General features: G+C 45.7%; 1 protein-coding gene across 1 annotated transcript in view; it reads left to right on the top strand.

Annotated features, from left to right (window-relative positions):
- Positions 1-1,812: 1,812 nt before the first annotated feature.
- The window catches only part of T265_05823 (hypothetical protein), a gene marked incomplete at both ends in the record, with an annotated part of 29,009 nt that continues 9,664 nt past the window's right edge, over positions 1,813-21,157 (top strand). Inside the window, 7 exons of the mRNA XM_009170930.1 lie at positions 1,813-1,849; positions 12,206-12,619; positions 13,761-13,911; positions 17,487-17,608; positions 19,510-19,764; positions 20,580-20,770; positions 20,969-21,013. Of these exons, the coding sequence (XP_009169194.1) occupies positions 1,838-1,849; positions 12,206-12,619; positions 13,761-13,911; positions 17,487-17,608; positions 19,510-19,764; positions 20,580-20,770; positions 20,969-21,013 (1,190 nt within the window). The remainder of the gene's footprint in view (positions 1,850-12,205; positions 12,620-13,760; positions 13,912-17,486; positions 17,609-19,509; positions 19,765-20,579; positions 20,771-20,968; positions 21,014-21,157) is intronic.

The following is a 21,157-nucleotide window of genomic DNA, read 5'->3' as shown; positions in this document are numbered from 1 at the left end:
AGTACGTCGTCGAGTACAGATCCAATATTGCGTAGAATTCATCTCTCAAGTGTCATATTTGTGGTCCTCTGACCATTCACAATTTTTGCAAATGCCATGCTTGCCTAATTCAACCCAACCAAGCTGACCAGACAGGTTACATCACTGCACACAATTAATTTGCCATCCTCGATTTTCACATTTTTCCTTCTCTCCAGAGATTATTTCCTTCTGTCGACTGATGGTCAAGATTCAATAATGAGACACCCCATCTGCTTCTATGGTTTTCCTGAACTACTGTGGGTGGGCGTTCCTTGTGAGCGTGAAGGTGTCGTTGTTTGCAAGGCTTTGGAAGTCTGTAAAATTGGCTAAGTGCGAAATGACTTCAACCTTAAGCACTCTTCTTCCACGTCTTTATGAACGTTCTTTGGCTGCTTCAGTACTTTTATTTTCAAGGATTCACAAATACACGGACTGATACAGAGGATGGAGGGTTTTGCCCAAGTTTTCTGGGTAGGTTTTTTCATGTCGTTCAATGGCTGTCGTTAACCTTAAAGGCGCAAGCGAAAAAAGGATGAAAAACCGCTCTTTAGGTTTCTGGAACGGGGCAGTATGCTTGACAGCGNGGTTAACCTAAAAGGCGCAAGGAAAGAAAGGATGAAAACCCGCTCTTTAGGTTTGCTGGAACGGGCAGTATGCTTGACAGCGCGAGGACTTGCATAAATAAGTGTGCAATAATGGTTTGAACTGGGCTCTTGAAGGGGCGTGGATAAAGTCGATGAAGTTTACTCCACGCAGCTGATACCCGAAATGTTTCGGTGTTTTTCGCAGTTTGGTCCGTCTGCAAGTGGCAGTACGTTTTTGTGTCGCCGAGGAGTTCGTTAGCTCTGTCGCTGTTTTCTGCATTTTCCGGAACGACTGTCATTTTTCTTAGGGGCTGGAAAAATAACAACAGATTTGTTCACTCCGAGGCTACTTATTGCCTTTTTCTCTTCAGTAGATGGGGCATTGTGTCTTAGTCCACGTGACAGCTGGGACGACGATTTGACTTATCCCCGCACTTACAGTGTCGCCTCAGGTGCTGGTGAGAAGTCTGCAATCCAAATTACAGGCTCATGGAGCAGACCAACTACCCTAAGTTACAAGCAGATACGGGTTGAGCTATTCCATCACCGCGTTCTTCAGGGTATTTTGGGCATGGATTTATTCACATTTGGAGGTAGGAGCCACAAAAACCGAGAAGGATATTTTGAAGTTCGACAAGCAAATGAGAACCGGGACTACGGGGAAACATCACATCTGCGTTGCATGAAATCTCGCCATTGATGATACGGCGCAGTTCTCCATGCTAGTTGAGCGAAGAGTGATGGATATTTTAGGGGATACCACATGTCCGAATGGTTGCCTGGCTAACGTGGCTAACTTTCTCGGGAAGATTGTATAAAGATGATTTTAATGCCGCGAACAAACGGTAATAGATCATTAGTGAATATCTATTTTTGGACACATTTTCGGCATATCCACATCCACTCTTGATATGAGGAAAATGCCTGGCGTCAATTGAACACTGGCTTGAAAGGTAAGAATATCCTTCGTTTGTATCGGATGTTGATAATGTTTCAACGCCATGATCGACAGTATAAGTGCCGGCTTGGTACACCTGTATGAACGTGCACAAGCCTGCGTGGGCTACTTACTGTCGCTTGGGTGAATGTTGGTTTCACGCCAAGTGCCCCTGTATGCTGTCTCGACCACAAAAATGCTGTAGCGGTCTGCAACAAACTGTTTGGAGGTCCAGCCTCATGGTTACGACAGCCACAGACCATGCACAATGGGTACGTTAGCCTCAACTCCATTGATGCCAATCACCGTAAGTTTATATAGCGGGCAAGTCAGTGCCAGCATTGGGGATGTCGACACAATTGACTAGTTCATACTTGATCACTCTAGTTACCTAATGGATGATAAATTCACGCAACTGTTGATTATGTGCGATGGATTTTGTCCATGAATAGCACTATCTGCTCGACTGTGCCATGTCCGCTAATTTCATAGACAGTTGATGAACTGGGAACGCAGTCCCCATCCGGGAAGGAGAAAGCTAAAATTATAATGTCTGATCATAGACCACCTAACAGTTGGTAGTCTTCATTGGACAAGATGAATGCTGAAGTGGACGTACCTCTTCGAAGTAGGTGCCATGATCAGGGTTAACTGGGAGAAACATCCTCTCCTGAAGCCACATAGTTTACCTCGACATTGCCAATCCGGTGTTCCCAACCTGTCTGACGCTTTAGATTTGCTGAAGGCCCCCAGGACTGAGACCAGTGGACTTTGTTAGTTTCTGCAATGACCGAGGATGCGTCGACCTTGCCTTCACCGAGGCAGGTGTTCAAGAGGTGTCACTCATTTTAACGTCAAATCCTAGGCTTTCTTCGTCTCCTTTTTCAGCGGTTGCTTGGGCCTCTGTAGAGCGTCAATGACACTGATAGCGCTCGGGACTACTTTAGACGAAGCTTGGCAGGCGCACAAGTGTATACTTTGAGCTGCCGACCCATCAAACTCAGAGGTATTTCACCATTCCTCATCAGCTAGTCAGAGCGTTACTGCCCCTCGGAAGCTATGGGAACTGAGCTTTTACCGGGGTGCTTCCTCACACAGATGAGGTATGCGAACTATAATAACTTCTTTGATTCGAATCCAGACGCAGATAATTTCGAATACTGTAAAAAAAACTCTGCCGCAGTTTTCGTCGTATGCTTCACACACACAAATTTTAAGGTGCTGCTGCAAGAATGTGGGATCGAACCAAAATACCACGTTTTCGGACAAGCTAATCACTGTGGGGAGCAAGGTTTCTTACTCCGCGAGTTCTTAAGTTCCGGATTCCGCCGCGCATCAGAGATGAAATTCAGGACAGTATTATCCAAACTCCAAAATCTGCTCTCGCCTGACGTGAGTTTGTCCTTCATGAGCAGAGGACAATTCTCCGGGTTGATCCGTACTGCCTTGCTGACCATAGTCATAACCCCAACGTGAGACTTTTGGCGTTTGACTATCACCGCCTACAGAACATCGATAACCCGGAACACAACACTGAGACCGCTTAGCGCTGGCGGTTGACCAATGCAGCAGCCATAACCCCAACTTGCACATGATTGGTCAAAAGAGGGGATACTGGCTAATGGCTCGTCGAACCTGGTTCCTAGTTCCCAGATGTTCTCGTTGCATGGACTTCCTCCACGACAAGCGTTGCTTAGGGTTTAGGGTGCGCTTTTGGACAAGCACAGGCTCCGTTTCCCGCTCTCCGTAAATCATTTCCGCTCGACGACTTCCATGGAAGAATATGGGTAATAACGTCGTGTCCGCAGCGGCATATGCAGTGAAAAATAACCGAGCTTTCCGGCTATATGACGGTTATATAACCGTCTAATAACCACCTTTCATGGTTAGCAGATGGAATAATATCACTATTACCACAACTTTTCGATTTTTCATTCATGTGACCCATGAGCAGTTCATGAAAGGCTTCGTAGAAATTTAATGATAAATATGTCCGTTCTTTGGTTTACACGCACTGCAACAGTGTTTTTCACTATTTGTCCCAGTTGCACTCCGCCTTTGCCTAAAGTTGAACTTTTTTAAGATGTAATCTTTGGCGACTTACGCGGTTTCCAGATGTGTATGATGCGAGCGTTGTTGACACAAACAAAGGTAACTAATGCGCTATCCAGCGACTATGTGTAACTACGCCGTCACAAATGAGGTATTTATCGTGCATGTCCAATTTGTATGGGACGAACCAAGAAGAGGTTGTTTACGAGGTTGTGGTAATAGCATCAGGCGTTTCCCGGTTACTGGTCCGTTAAGTACATCCACTCAAGGAAGCATCGTCTTCCGCGCCAATTGGCTTAAGCTACTGTTGGCTAAAGATTCACCATGCATAGGCTGCAACATGACAAGGTCAGACGAAAGGGGCTTGTGCTTAGGTGAACAACGGGGGAACTCCTTGGTCCCTTGGTAGCCACACGGATCAACAGAAGGTGAATGTGTGGGAATCATCCGATTTGGTAATCTTTTTTTGGAACGAATTGTGTGCTCCAAAAACTAACTGTCAAACTACCTTACATGGTCAGTTTGATAATGCTTCATCGTGGGCGTGCGTGGGTCAGTTTGATCCGGAGTTGTCAACCGTTGAGCCACGCGAAGCACATTGTCGCTTCCCAACTTTCTCGCTCGTCACATTAGTAAGAGGTCTGCATCTCATGCTCGCACATGTGTCATCCTTTGTGCCGCGAGACCCCTTGGATCGCACGTTCAAGATCGTCGGCTGATATACACGCATTTTCTAAATCCCGTTGACTTTCTCAAGACGGTTATTGGTTACGTTTCCAAACTGAACCGACCCGCTCCGTGCATGAACAGTCCACTCGCGAGCAATCAGTGAGCACGCAGATGTGAGACGAACCGTTGATTGGTTCTCCACGGTGCACTCAAATCACAGAATCTACTCGAGTGTGATCCGATGAATAGGAGCTTCGTCAGCCGCGTTATCAAAGCAAGTCATATGGCGGAATGTGTCGGCTGCGATCAATGGTAATGTGCTAGAAAAATTGACTGCACACGTCTTATAGTCAATAGACTTGCACGAAAGAAACAGCAGCCAAACACGGCATTGACGGCTCCGCATTCGTGATGTCATTTTATCCATCACGAGTGTTTTGATACAGTATTGCTTTCTCACCACCTCTAAACAAGTTGAACAGCTTACAAAGAGGCGCAGAATAGTTGCTTTCAAAGAGGGGACATCCGACCGGTCTTCCGATCAACATGCCATCCAACACAGGGAAGGTGCGCTACATGTACATATATATCTGACGTCAGCTTTCCTAAATTAATTTAACCAAGACTATTGCTATGCGTGACGTAACGGTGATGTGATGGGCGTTGAGACGATTTGGTCTCAGATTACGTCCGATAACCCCATTTGGACAATTCTTCGGCAGCCACGATCAATCGTTGGACGATGCAAGCGTGTGCTTGAAAGGCTGGTCTTTCCCAGGTGGCATCGTCTCTTCTATGAATGTGAACACGTTCGCAGTCTCTAGGCCACAGCTTACTGCTTTCATGATCCCATCACAGGAAACTGTGCTAGCTGGGTGATTTAGGAGCTCGATGGAATTTACTCCATCACGTTTGGTAGTCTGGTGCTTGAGCGAGAAAACCTCGAGAAAAGAGACAAAAGACATCGGATTAATTTCGGCTGTATAGCAGATGAACTAATGGAAAAAAGAACGCTGAGGCTCAGTTGACTATAACAGAGTGCAAATGAAATCTCAGTGAAGTATTACAAAAGGTAGAATTGTTTGTTAGGACCTGATCGTCCTAACAGGGACAGTACACTTTTTAATTCCTGCCTCGTCTTACATTGATTCGTTGTACGCTGGAGACACTTCGGAGACGCCGATGGTCAAACACTGACAGCCTTCGTACATCCTCTGCGCGGGGCGAGATGGCTCAAGTGGTTAGAGCGCGAATTTACTGAACGGAAGGTCCGTGGTTCGAACCCGACCTCTGCCTCTCGACTTCCCCTGTCCAGGCTTGGGCGACCTGGCAGTATCCCAGCCCTGGTGAATCCTTCGTGTGGCATGGCAGCTAGGCACCGACAGGGTGCTACAGCTGAACGATACAGCTACGTCACCATGTATATAGCAACACCTCTACAGAATGGTACAGTGATGAGAGGTTGTTGCACACTAGGTCCCTTTCGAGTGGCATTGCAGCTGGACCCAAAAACAGTGTTTCAGCTTACTGGGTTATCTGCGCGTACAAGCCAGGTTTCTAATCCTTACTGTGGCATACCTCGCACCGATGCTGTGTTTACCCTACCCTTAGTGGTTAAACTTACATCGCGCCGGCGTCATAGGTGCTTGGGCCTGGCGAACGCCACCCTGGCCTCTGAGTGAGATGTAATCTCCTTTCTAGCTGGTTCGCTGGTGCGTTCGCCCCGGCCACGTTTAACTATTCGTGTTTCCCCCTCTACTGTTCGATTATCATCATCATCATCGGCCGCACGAAATAAGTGTTCAACCCGGATGCCTCGGTGCTGCTCAACCATGATTTATTTGAATGGTTTATTGAGCCTACACCTCCCGATATTAATTCCAGTAATCTGGGTGGAAACTGGCAGCAAGACTGCCATTAACATCCATTAGAATCGAGATGGGCGACATAGTCTATCTTGGCTACACACACGAAACATTTACACCGCCCATGTGCGTGGTGATTATAATCAGATAGCCGTTCAATCAAGATGCTAATGTTCTTCGCGGCGCCTGACTGATGCATTGTCTTCCTCTGAAGCTCCTACACCAACGTCTTGAATGAGCGTTACTGGACCGCATCGAAAACTGTCCGTGATGACTTCCAAACCAGATTTTTGCCTGGGAAACCTCCGATACATAATAAGTCCATTTGCACGAAGCCTAACATAAAACCACTTTTCTTACACGGGCTAGAAGCAAAGTCACACCCCTCAGCTAAGGTTTTGGTAACCGTCTACTCGCAGCCCGGCCATTCCTGTTCAGTTTCCCTTACAGTTACACAACCAGGTATGGCTTTAGCGATGCACCACTTGGCTAATACACGTCTCTCACATTCAACTATGGCTACACGTGTTTGAATCGACCGCATACCACCATTTTAGTTAACTCCACGTGAATAAGGAGATATTCGTTTTTAAATCCGGTGCTTTCGTTTCACCACAGTAGTTACAGTTTATAGGCATTCTTGGCGGCTTGCCATTTCTGGTGGCACCAGTGCCTCCAGTAAATTTTTACGACACTGTTTCCATTTGGAGTTTTCAAACCAGATACGGCCGTGTTATTACTTTGTTTGAATGATAGCGATGGGCAGTCAGGTGCCCTCAATGGATCCAAGAAAAGCATTGGGCCTAGCTGGTTCTAACTCATCACGATCCCTATTTCAAACTTAACAAACACGACAAACAAAACCGACTCACTGAAGTTCTTCACGTGTGGCAGTCCACGAGCCGAAATACAAAATGGCGTTGCCATGATTGTCATACCTAGTCTGATGGCTTGCCCGTAGTTGAAAACACCTTATCACTGTCGACAGTACGACATCAGTGATTAGCACTGATAATTCGTTGCCGTACAACCAAGAATAATTAAAAAATTTGTTGTGAGTAAAGGAATAAAGCTGGACTGGAGGAGCCTCAGGGCTAGCCTATCACAAAAATTCCGGGAGGCTTACAATACCAGAAACCAATTTGAGCAATCTGGATGGAGACTAACAACAGGAATGCATTTGACATGAAGAAGCAGTCATATCTTGTAATCATGCACCGAGTGAATCACGTGATCTTCACCCTTGAGAGCTGGTCGCACCGACAGCACCCAGACTTGGTATCTTTCAGACCGCTCTGACAGGAGAAGGGCTGGACACCGCTCTGCTGCGGACTTTGGATTGCGCACCGAAAAAGCACCCATCAGCAAACGACGGTTTGGCGTATGTTACGTAGCCTCTGGCGTTGGAAACTTCTGTGGAAATCCCCGTTGCGTAACAGAGTGAGCTGCATGAATCCAAAAGACAATGTCGATCCACTGCATTTGTGCCAGAACTGCAAAATAATGTATTATCCACGCGCTCTGCTAGCAAACTCACTGATTCTTCCCATAACGTGGTCAAGGTTTAAACATACCGGTGGGGGTAAAACCTTTCCATCAGCCCGACACAGCGCATGCTGGTGTCAAAGAAATCTTCATGAAAATCATCAGCCGGAACGAATTCCTCGGCTTCCGCTGGCAGTACGACCGCTGCAACAACAGGAAACATTTTCCTATATAGGTCGTGACTCATTGCCTCATTTTGAGTTTTCGCGGATCAATAAGACGATTATTTTTCACTTACCTATGCAAAATATTTCAGAATTCTATACAGGAATAAACAGGTTACGAAACCAGCTCCTCCGCAGAATCTCCAACCGTCTTCGTGGGCGCATCATACCGAGCCAGGGACCCCTTGACCGCACAATGCTCTTAGCTGCAAAACCTTTACAAGTTGAGTAAAACTTTTTGGACCATAGTGTTGCATTTGGTTGTGTATGTGCGCAAATATACTGACGGAAGATCTGTGGTTCGAATCCGACCTCCGCCTCTCGACTTACCCTGTCTAGGCTAGGGCACCCTGGCATTATCCGAGCCCTCGTGCTTCCTTCGGGTAGCATGGCAGCTGGGCACCGGAAGGGCGCTACAGCTGAACACTCAAGCATGTGCTAAAATAAAAAAACATCCCACAAAACGTTCAAATTTTTGCAGCCCGCTAAATTACACTGTCCACTGAACAAATGATACTTCTGGGAGAAAAGTTCGGTGGAATAATTTTTCAGCATCGCTGAGACCCCAGGATGCCTAAATGGGGCTCAAAAGTTTGAACAGCTACTCCGAACTCAATTACCTGTTTGCTGTAATTCGTCAGGGACAAGTCATAGCTCCCGAAAATTCGATTCCAGTGTGCGGATACTGAGCGCGTACTGGACCGTGGTAGCCAGTAGGAATATGAATTCCGCGGCTAAAGAAGCCCTTGGGTGCGCTTAGACAAATTTCAGCAAAACCGCTCCCCTGTAGTGGTCTGGCTACCCAATAAGTTACTTTTCCAGGACTGTGTGGCAAAGAAATAGGAATAACACCAGATTAAGTCCACAATAAGGAAGAGGTTTGATGGAACAGACCTACTAATAATTTTTCTCCTTAAAATAGTTGGCCCAGGTGAGCGAACAAACAATGATCCAATAATGGCTGTCCAGGGGTCTACTTCTGAACAGTGCGCACATAAATAGCTCTCGAAGATACTGCGAAATGTTTTGATACCTGAGTTAGCACCGCCGTAAGCGCGGGCGAAATCAGAAAAGGGTCGAAGCACGTGCTCATGTTTATATCGCGTGAAATTATATAAGTGCGCGTTTTTGTAGTATTTCGTATTCAAACAAAGAATGTTTATGCAGTTGACAAAATGCGTAATCTTATAATGGAAGCAAAATAAAGGTACAAAACACCACACCCCCTGGGTATATTTGTGGTACCGAATAAATACCATCAAGTGCCAAAACCTTCTGGTTAAAACTATTATTTCGGTTAAATTTGCGATTTGGGTCTAAGGATCGGCCTGAGGATCAGCGATAGAGATAAATTCTGCCAAAATCTTCTGGCGAACGCCACCAAGCCTTCAGGCCATGAAAGCCAACTGCCAATTGGACGCTCAAGCAGCCAATCAACGGCGAAAGACGGACATCCGCTGCTCAGACACCCTAGAGGGGTGCCATCGAACAAACACAAAATGTCGGCAAACTTAGTTCGAGGTTCTTTATCAGTCCTTGGAAGTGGAAAGCGTTCTCTAAATTGTGCGACATCTCTTGATGATAGAACTTATGTAATTTTGTGGTGTAATCTTTTAGTGCCAGTGAGGACATAACTATAACACGGTGCAGCGCGGAATTCTCCAAGGAAAATCTTTGCCTTGTCGCCTTATTGTTGGCTTCGTCAACGTGAGGAACCTTACGAGGAAAACCACAGCTAACGGACATTTTTGATCGTGCGAATTGGATCAACCGAAGTGACCAGAGAACCATGGATTGCGGACTCGGATGTATGACCTTGCCATGGATATCGGACTTCCTTACTGACCGACAGTGTGCACTGCCGTGGACGATTCCATAGCACTCTTTCAGAACGGGAACCTGCACGAAATGGTGCTCAAGTTTTGGTCCTGTCTTCTTATAATGTATTCTGACCTGTCAACTATTGAATTCAGCCCTGAAAAAATAGTTTCCCGGTTATGTGACTATTAAATGACTGTATAGTCACAATCCACAGTGGTTCGTTCACGGCTGCCTGCACCGTCACTACAGTGTGTGGCGGTTGTTGTAGGGTTGAATAACCGTCAATTTACGTTAAATGGCGGCAATATAGCCACCGTATGACTGTATTTCATGGCTCTTGGACTGTCATTCAATCACTCGATAGCATTTCACCGAATTCGGACCCAGTAAACAACATTCCATAATCTCATTCTTCGACTACAGTGACGTAAAATATACTTTAGTAGCTATTACTACCCTTGTGAGGTCCATTGTTACACTATGGTTAAGTATCGGCGTCACAACCTAACCCTTCGTGACTTTGTTGTTTGACGGTCATCTGACTGTTCGTTAAGTGTAAACACGTCTTTACGATTAAAAACAGCAAACTAACTGCAATGTAATTATCCGTCTTCGTAACCATACGGTTGCATGGGCTAAGCGCTGCGCTGGGTATGCACACACAAAACACCTGGTTCAGACAGTCCGCATCTTGCGCTCTTGAAAGTGGAGTCCGTCGTCGCTAACATAACAGCCCTACTACAAACTATCCGGAATAGGGAAAGCAGCTCCAATCAAATGGAACGCCTTAACGGTGACTCCCATATTAAAAATGGTGCAAGAACATCTTGCGAAAACCACCGGGGCGTCAGCCTAGTGGTCATATTCTCCGGTATTATCCTGCGAAGTGTGATCCGTTGTCGAGAGTGAGATTCGCGAGAACTAGTGTGGGTTTCGCTTTTTCTGTTGTTACCTTGCCGCGAATTCTGAAGCTGCACCACAAACAATGATAACGTTTCTCGGTCCCAAATCTGCCTACCATCAGAAACTGTGGCAATGTCTGGTGACGAAAGGTGTCCATTCTAAATTGTTTTCTCCTATACCCCCTGTGGACGTGTAAGCGTGTATGGCAACTTGTATTCTGAGTTAGGCAAAGCTGCCCTCTATCGCCATTTCCCTTTAACCGCCTAGTAAGTATGCTGTTTGGTTATTCTTCACCTCCCTCTAACAGCTCGGGGATCGAAATATTCGCAGGACCGTCGGTCATGGATCTTAAGTACGCCGATGATGTTGCTTTTGGATCTGGCTCTTCGGAATTGCGAACTAGTTAAAATAAGCTATGCGATTCTACTACATGGCTCGGTATGCGTTTCGCATCTGTAAAGTGTAAAGTGCCGCTGTAAGATTGGCTGAGTTCACAGCCAAAGTTCATGCTTGCTGACCAGCCGAACGCGTGGCGGATAACTTCATTTACCTTGGCGGCATACTAGTAAAAGACGAAGCCACATCGCAAACTGGGAAGGCCAATGCAGCGTAGATATCGTATGTGTCGGGGACGTGGCTGATGTAGGTGAAAGACCACCTGTGCCTCCGAAGCATTATGCGTGTTTGATAGAAACATCAAATCAATATTGCTGAGGCACGTCAGAAGGTTTTTGGGAAATTCCACTCTCCCTCGACAGAACAGCTTGTCACACTCTACAACTTACACTAGTCAGGCCCTGTAATTCGTATGCCTGGGAACCATTTGCCCCTTTGAGCCCTCTTCGTTCAGCGCTGTGTCAGATGAAGACGACCGGGAAGGAGTCGGTCGATGACCTGGCAACAAAGAATCGAAACCCTTATCAGTCAGCTCAGCCGTGTTGGTAGATGCCGTCTCCACGGACGAGAACCGCTAGACAAAGCAAAGGTTACTGAACCTGACAGATATGACTCACGCAGTCATTGTCGGTCTCGCACCAAAGCAATCGCCCTCATTCCGTAGTTCTGAATCCCTAGCACACTGGACAAACAACTGATCGACGTAAATGCACAGATTTGGTCGTTTTTTTCAGAACATAGCTGTCATTCCCTTATCCACCTACCCGGTGAACGAAGCAGTAGCGGCTGAAGTCGTTGCGCTTCGGTTCATGGTTCGTGGGCTGAAAAACCACTGATTTGAACTAGTGTCTTCAACCCAGTATCTGAAGACACCATCAACACTACGACAGTCGTAACAGTGTTTCGTTACCCCCACCTTTGCGATTTTCCGGTTAGTCCTCTGTTCCTCTTACCGGTAGTTCTAGCCTTCGTGAACTGTAGTGGCCAGAGCCACCACTTCTGATTCATGGATCGTACCTATCCGATATAAAAGAATATGCGGTAATCCTTTGGATTTCTGTCTCGCCAAGTTTCGACAATTTTCTTAGTCCGTTTTTCATCTATGTACACCCAGACTGGCGAAGGTCTTTCCTACCTCCGTCACTAGTCTGGGCGCCAGCATTGTCCATGCTATCCCTCGTTATTCCATCAAACCAAACCCCAGGCTTCCCACAGCTATCAATACCATAAAATGGGGCTATTTTATAGTTGTCATATATGCCGTTTACTTTTTTACTTCCAGGACAAATTTCCATCCTGTCTCCATTATTCTCTTCACCTTTGCTAACCTGTCACTCCACTCTGGCGGAGCCAAACGTAGAACATTTTGCTTTGTCGGCGGATCCAGCAAAAAGCCGACCAGGAACGCCTACAATCACTGTCCTTGACGTATATGACATCGCTGCTTCTATCGGCAAAGAGTTTGAAGCAATCATCGACCGTCATGGTCCGGATTCTGTCTCCAGTCTTATGCCAAAGGTAATAAGCGTTCTGGAAGAGCTAGAAGATTTCGCCTCTCGGTTCGATTCGGAAGGTCGAGAATTAGTGACTTTGCAACTGGCGGTCCGCCGATTAGAGTTGGAGAAGTGTGAAAGAGTTAATGATCGAACCAGGAGTGAAAAAGTTAGTTATTCTTAACTGCCATATTGAATTAGTTTCGCTTTCATTTTTTGAGATAGGTTTGAGTGAAGTCTGCTTTATATTACGCCTTTTTCCCGTTATCCTAGTGGCTTATGTAATCTGGATTGTGCCGGTAACTACAGGAGTAGATTTTAGATCACCACCATGAGAGATCCGTTGCTATTACACTTTTTTACGATCTTTTTTTACGATTTTTGTACGATTTTTTACGATCTACTAGTTAAATGACATACTTAATCACAGTAACCAAGGGCAGCTTTTTCCTCTTGCTATTTGCGGTGTTTTCTCTGTACATGGTTGATACGGGTTAGAGGACCTTATCTCTGTAGCTATCTTCCATCTGTCTGGCTACCTAAGGCTTGCCTAAAACAACCCAACTGTTCCATTCTGGTGTGTTTTCACTCTACGGGCAAGGTGCATGTCTACCTTGTGCGATGATACGGAATTCAAGTCAGGCACACAAGGGCAGCTGAAAAGCCTTTCCATCCCAGAATACCCGTTGTGCGGGTGAAAATGAAAAGAACAGGAAAAATAAATCTATGTTGCAAGTGGAGTTATTATAAATGATTTAAAAGCGGAACTGGTCAAAATATTCCTGTCCTGTCCTGTCCTGGTCCACACCAAAGATAAGAAACACCGACTCGAGTTCCGCTCATATCATAAATTCACACCGAGATTTGAACCCGGATACCTGAGTGTGTTACTAGTACCTCGGTTCGTGCTGTTCTTATTTGAATTATCAGTTCTGAACAGGTACACTTGTTCATGCTTGAGCTATGTGATTGAGAGTGAATATACATGCAACTCAGGTGAAATTTTTTACGACATTACGCCGGAATCCATGGGCATGTCGGAATATGGCAGTTCAGTCTCGCTCTTCTGAATTGTAGACAGCCACCTGTCCTGGAAAGTTATCCACCTACAACAGTTAGATTGCTGATTGGTGAAACAATTGGTTCATTCCTCTTATACAACGATCACATAATCCGAATGTTGCACCGCAGACCACAGTTTGATGTCTTACTAGCGTGGTATCGATGGGCCATGAAATCCAGAGAGTTTTTTGCTCAGTGATTCAAAATTCAGCTGCCTCATCGACTTTTGCTTTTACTTGAAAATTCAGGAGTTTGAACAGCTTGAAGAAACATGGCAGAAGGAGACTCGAGAATTACTACAACTAATTGATCGTTTAAAAGAAGAAAATGCACAATTAAGAGAGGCTGTAAGAGAGCAACGTGAATCGAAGGACGCACCGGCAGATTTTCGCCAACGCAGTAAGTACTGAAATGCGGTTCTGTTTTTTTCTTATCCCAAAATATAGTGATTGTGCTCAGGATGTTCCTTCATGTAATCCCATTTGTCTGTCCGATAATCTTTAACCAGCTAACCTTGTCCTTCAGTGCATTAGACAGAACCTACATGTGTCCTATTCGATACATCAGTTTCTGTGGTATGGATTTTTCTCGATTCTGGTGTGCTTTGAGTGAAAACAAACCTCTCGCATCATGGTTCTCGAGTTGACTGACTGAAGCGGAAGGGAAACATCACTTCGTTCCGTCGTTCTTCTGTACTTACCAGTAAGCAATAGTTGCTAAGAGCGGTTTCAACACTTGTTCCGCAACTTCTGTCGGGTTAGGGTTTACAGTGATTTGTCCAAAAGCGTCCTGTCATTAGGAAGTACGCAATGAGGTCTTACTTAAACGACCAGTCGGTAACATCCGACTCGTTTAAGCAGCAGGTTCAACTTACCAGGTTGGGATGGTTGAGGCCTGTATTATGTATACCAGACCACCGTCTACCTAAGTGTTGTTTTCTGCTCCGAGCGGTTGTTGGAGAAAGGCTTGGGGGTGGGAAGGGCCAAACGTGGCAACGTGAAATGAAAGTGGTTGCGATCAAACAGAGTTTTGTGTGATCTCGCGCCCTCCTGGTCGGAGCCCGCGGGATCCTTGTTGCGGGTGATTGGAATCTCTGTAGAACATGGCTCACAACCGATCCCAATGGCACGCTTACTGTCATTTCCTATTTGGACTACGTAGCTAAGGTTCCTCTGTCGTTTTGCTCTGCACTTATATCATACGAGGTTTTCTAAGGACACTGGGTCATTCCCGCTGATGGCGCCTTCGCTATGATGCTCAGGTGGGTTTGTAGCGGTCACTCACTGGGTCACGCGTCACGAACACTCAAGCCACATGACAATTCCTGTCCTACTTGCAACCTTCGCCGACAACTTGTACACTACAACTTCCCATTGATTTTTGTTTACGCGGCTACCGCCTGCGTCACACGCCAGACGTACGAACTTCAACCACATCAGGTCAAGTTGTATTCATGTTCGTGCAAGCATCAAACATGGAGGGACACCCTTCTCTTCACACTGCATACAATATATTGGCATACAACTCGTCCCAACACACACACAGGACAGGAAGTCAACCGAAGCTCCACAATTCGCCACGGATAACTACGGAACACGTGTAGCAGCTATACTGCAGAGAAGACACGTCACGAGTCCGGAACTATCACTCAGGAACTCTCAACAACTGTCCTCTCACTTTCTGGCTTATTCTACATTTGGCGTTGTATCTATTTTATCAAGTGCACGTAACCATCATCATCATCATTCTGGCAGATCAGACACTTGTTAGTGCTTGTTTCCTTCCGAAGAGAGTGCTGCTTTTCGTACCCAATTCAGAGTGGAGGAAGCAAAGAGGTGACTAGCCCTTGACCTATCCAAGGGATATGAAATAGATTGCGAACTACTTGGTGCTGTCGGTGCTACTCGCCTTCCAGGACGGGGACCGTTTTCAGACGTTTAGAATGTGTTCGAGAACGAGTTACAACAGGGTCCAGGTTTTCGAGAACAAGCAACGTTTTACTTGTCTAAGAACAAGTGTGCGTGAGCCGAAACGTACATACAAAGGTTCAGTACGAGTATCTATGGTAAGTATAAAAATAAGCACACAGAAATCATGACACGTGTGATCCCCAATGCGCCTGGTTGGCAACGCTGCAAGGTATGGCTTTCAATCGATGTCAATGGCGTTCTTGTTTGCAGTTTGTACCCAGGTTAATTGGATGAGTTTCTGGAGGTTTACGCACTTCGGAATGATTGTGGTTAGTTTTTTATCCTTTCTTTAAGACTAAGGAAAGACGTATATCGCGATGTGTCAACATCCATCCTACGATCCTTAGTCGCGGACGTAAAAATGCAAGACAAGAGGGGACAGTTGCAAATCAGGTAGACGAGTTCTCGCTCGTGTAACATCGGTCACATGATCATCTCCATGGTAACCAAAAATATGGGTCAACTCCTTGTGCTCTGTTAGTGCTAGTTGGTAAGCCTTTATTTACGATTCTCAGAAATTGTCAAGAAGTCGGAGATCCGATTTCGCGGTTGGAGGCAATTTGTGGGGTTCTTGTGATGACTCGTAGTGGGAGATATCTAGTGATCGATGGCTGAGTTTCAGTCTCACCTCTGACTCGTATAAGTTGGTTGTGACATAAACCGCACCAACCATTTCGGAGTGCCTTCCACCTTGGAGATAGACATTGGTCTGTTCTACCAGTATATGTCACTGCAACAGCGCGTGAATTAATACGTACATAAAAGTTGTTCAGCTGTAGAACCTTTCCGGTGCCCACCTGCCACGCCACCCCGAAGGAAGAACGGGAGATGAGATACTGTCTGGTTGCACAATTCAGGCAGGAGTAGTCGGGATTTCGGGGTTGGGTTCGAGCCACGGACCTTCCTGTCGGTAAATCCGCGCCTTAACCACTTAGCCATCTTGAGCTCAAGGTTACCACCTGATAAACTCACAATAAGACTCGAAAAAATTAGCTAGCTGATACAGGCGTTATAAAAATTACCGTAACCTTCGATAATGACAGCGACGTAGGACAAATCAAGCCTAGGATCACTCGCTCAAAAGACAACACTAGATTTCTTTCGGGGAATTTTTCAGCATTACATATGCCAGTCCTACCTTTCCCACATAATTCAGCCCAAATCTGAGTCATCTGACGTTATTTTAATTCCCATGGTTTCTTCCCATTGATTTGGGATTACGGTGCTAATTGACTTCACGACTGAATAATTCTCTCAAATGGTCCTGACTTGGCCCCAGAATAGTAGAGCTGTAGCCAATGAATTGTGTGCTCAGTACACCATTCGTAGTTACTTTCGCCCAAGGATTCAGCTCTCCTGTACGGCAACCAACGGTTGATCAATCTTGTCAAATCATCGTCATTTTGTGGCATTAGCTTCGCCCGACAAATACAGCGAATGAGTCTCAAAACATATAAAGCTGCCCGAGTAGTGAGTCTTTAGGAAACGTCCATTTAGCAACTGATGACATCTGAACGGTGCAAATACCTAGCATATCCATTTCCTGTACTACCGAGGTGTTTCGTGACCCTAGACACCTGTGTTGACATGTCGGTGCTACTCGCCTTCCAGGATGGGGACCACGTAATCCTCACTGTGCCTGGTTGGAGACACTGCAAGATATGGCTGCCAACCGATGTCAGTGGCGTTCCTGTTGTCAATTTCTATCCAGATTGCCTGAGTGAATGTCTAGAGGTGTAGGCACCTCGGAATGTTTGTGGTAAGCTAGCACTAAGTCCCTCCCCCGTCCACCTTTACCTTTTCCTTACAATAAGGCTTTCAAACAAGTCATGGTTGAGGGACTTAGATGGTTGTACGGCAGTGAAGCATCGGTATTGAACACTGATGTCATGCTGCCGATGATGATGATACACAAAAAACTGCTAGGCATTCTATGAGCTTCTTCCTCAATCCAACTTGACTGGGTTTGATAGTTCTTGTGGCTGTTTTCCTTCTTTTTTCCAGCTACTGGAGCGATTGAGGAAATTCAGCTGATGCTTCGTCTGAAAGAAGTAATCGATCGTCAAAAGATTGAACTGAGGGGCCTAAGCCGACAGTTGGCACAGAGGAATGTTGATTTAGATGCAGTAAGTTGTGTCTGTTAATAAGAACCTTGTGTTATTGGGCCTACTAGTTACGTGATGCTTAACTCTTCTAATCTTTGTAGAACCAATTCTACATCTCTAGAAACTTCGTGTTCTATCAGTACGCTATAAAATTCTTAGCTGTCTCCACACTTCAATTGCTTAAGGAAACGGAACAGAGAACTACCACTCTAAGTCGTCTTAACCTCGGTGAACCAAACATTTTTTCGTGTTTCATCTGAGGAAGAAATAATTTAATGTAGGTTGCTTTCAGCTGCACAGCTTCGACTAGTTTGTTTCGAACTGTATTTGCTGGATGTCACTTGCTTGTCCCGTTCGGGGCCCATATATCTGTAGCAAAGATCACACAAGAGAGTAAACGGTAAATGGTGTAAAAGTCGGAAAAGCTAGGTCGAAGTTCATTCGATTGAGTTGGTTTTGGGCTGCATTTAAATCCAGGGTGGCTCAATAAATTTGCAGGAAGTGAATTGAGACCATTAGCACCGACGACATTTCACTACTGTACACCCATACTAACTAATGTGAAGATGATGAGCAAAGTGGAAAGTAAGAGAGCTGCCATTCAACTATCGGAGGTGTACTCTCAAATATTTATCCAAGCTCTCTAGGTGGAAACATGGCGCGAAAACCAATCAAATCTTGCCGTTCAGACACCCTAACTGGGTTTCTAACGTGTCATCAGTTAATGCTGACCTTGAGGAGTTGAAATGTTCGATCCATAACCCCAAAGCACGATAGACCTACCTTTGATTGTCACCCCCTTTTTGCTTCGCAATGAACTGGATGATACAGTTTGTTAGGAGTAGGCCATGATAAATTCGTTGTGACGCCGATATTCTGATTGACCACAGTCTCGCACCCGTGGTATCTGCTTTTGAGTTCAGCGGGAATGATGAATAGAGGAAGTTCGTTGTCTCACCCTTTACTCTAAACTACATTTCCTTCGATGTGAAACGGCCTCTCCAACCAATTTGGCCTATGGATAGCATAGTGAATGAATTCCTTATTCGAATTGTGTCTCAATGTTTGCCTATGATGGAATGAAATTAACCGTCTGTTGAAAGTTCAACTGCCCGAAGCGTTGCTTATATGCAGATACTTATCTGCAACCCTCAGCCTGGTGCGTCAAATCCTTTCAGCTGCGTGACTGGCTTTGTGGTTGGGGCATGTTCTGCGCAATCTCTTGTGTATTCAAAAGAACAACCAGGCCACACTAAAGTTGATTTGTCACTTTGTCGGAGGATGAAAAAGTCGGCCGAACAGCATCAAAGTGGATTTCGAGATTGTTGACTTCTTATACATTACACCACCGAACATGAGGTATAGAAGACTGTCATCAAGGCGGTGCTGAAAGTTGAGCTAATTTAATCAGAGGTGGTAACGTGCAGTAGCGTGACGACGTGAACAAGTACATTAAAACGGATGTGTACCTAGCTTGTTGATTTCAGTTTACCACAGTCTGTTATGCTGTTCTTCCGGATTTAGACCCATCAGGTGGGTTTAGCTAGATTCCAGATTGGTGTGAACTTTCAACCTTAACCTCAGGCGGTCGAATGTCCTGTCACACCCACCTTCTGTGTCCACCTCGTAAGTCCCAATTGAGGCGACCGAGAATCCTGAAATCCCAGAAACAGTTGTCTTTCCACTCACCAGTTATCAGATTCTCAACAATGAAGCGTACCGGTAGTTGGGTGGCTGAAGCAATCATTCTTGTGCTATTTGCTTCCAGTTTGACTAAAGGTTCTTTGTCTAACGACCACTTCTACCAGATCTTAAGAAATGTGGCTGTTAACGTATGTAGGCTTTGATCCGTTTCGATTTCACATCCGTCCTAATCGATTCTTGTCACTCGCTGCTGCCTTGTTCATCTGTCTGTTCTTCAGATGCAGCAGCAGGCCACGCGATTGGCCAAACTGAACGCCGTCCTTCGTCGTCGACATTATGTGAGCAAAAAACAAACGGATCAATTGTTGAGTGAGAAGCATGATTTGGAAGTGACGTTGCGGACGAAAGAAGAATTAATCCAACAAATGCGCGATCATGTTTGCCAGAGTCCTACCGATCGAGCTGCTGATCGATCTCTAACATGCGGTATGACAGCGTCCTTGATCAAAGAGCTAGCTTCACCCGGTACTCCGGTAAGACTGCCGAGTGTTTCAGGTCAGGTTTTGAAAGTTATACCTAACTGAGGACATAAGCTTTCTGCACTGGTTCGAATCTGTTCGATTTCATTGTGGTGTATTTAGTCTCGCAGTCGTTGCTATTGTATCGTGACAACTATCCATTCTCTCCCCTTATTGCAAAGCTGAAACAAGTTAGTGTATAGAACCTCCACATAAATCAGTGGGTGAACCAACCAGTCATGTGGAAAAAGCACTCATCCAATGTAGCAGCGTACGTATATTTACCGACTGGTCGGTTGTTGAGCCAATGCAAGGCGTGTAAAATGCGTTTGGGAAGCAGTATAGGCCATGGTTTCGGTTTCTCTCAATGGATAGGTATAGTTTTCTCTATTTTTCACCGTCAGGATTAGGTTTACACCATCGGAAGCTAAGTGCGCGGCGATCCAAACTACAGCACAGTGCAGATGTGCATTTTATGATTAAATAACTTAACAGTTGTTTGGTCCGCATGGGCTCTGAGTTTTTGGCTTCCTACATTTCCCTCCCGGTTTATTTCATCACTGAAGGGTTTTGATAGTCAGGCAGCTAACTCTTAGCAGATACCCTTTTCTCCATTTCCAAGGGGCGAGATGGCTCAGTGGTTAGAGCGCTTGTTTACTGACCGGAAGGTCCGTGTTTCGAACCCGGCCTCTGCCCCCCCCCCCGACTTCCTCTGCCTAGGCATGGGCAATCTGGCAGTATGCCAGCCCTCGTGCTTCCTTCTGGTGCCATGGGAGTTAGGCACCGAAAGGGTGCTACAACTGAACGATTTTTTCTTCATTTCCAAATAGCCCGCGCCGTTGACTGAGTCGCAGCTTATCGAACGGCTGAACACAGAGGACAAGATGATTACCAACGGCTCTGACCCCAACAAGCCTCGATTCACAGTCCAAGAACTGCGTGACCTGCTGACTGAGCGAAACGAATTAAAATCCCGTCTAATCGAAGTGGAAGAGGAATTGTCGGTGTACCGAAGAGCTGGGTAGGTGTTTTATATTGTGAACGTCATCCTGATATTTTCTCTGGATCAGTGTGTAACAGGAGCCAGGGAATGTCGTGTTCTTCAACAATGACTTCATAGCGTTTCCCAGGCTAGGTTCCTAAAGATGCTGTTTTCACGTTTCATGATACACTATTCGTTGCCAACTCTGTTGTACCCACTGAGTATATTTTTTCTCAGCTCACGGTCCTCAATACAAAATAGTATTCCACCAGCATGCAGATGGTAAGCAAGCTGTTTTACCCCTGACTGAATTCTGCGTCAACTCACAATCCTTCGGCTTTTGTACACCATTCGCTTGACCTGACTCGTTCTTTGTGAATTTCACTGGTGGCGCGCTATAACCACGTGAGAATTCTACTGCCTTTG

This window comes from Opisthorchis viverrini (assembly GCF_000715545.1).
Source record: "Opisthorchis viverrini unplaced genomic scaffold opera_v5_112, whole genome shotgun sequence".
Taxonomy (NCBI): domain Eukaryota; kingdom Metazoa; phylum Platyhelminthes; class Trematoda; order Opisthorchiida; family Opisthorchiidae; genus Opisthorchis; species Opisthorchis viverrini.
Note: the sequence above shows the minus strand (reverse complement) of the source record. Positions and strands in the feature narration are given on the sequence as shown.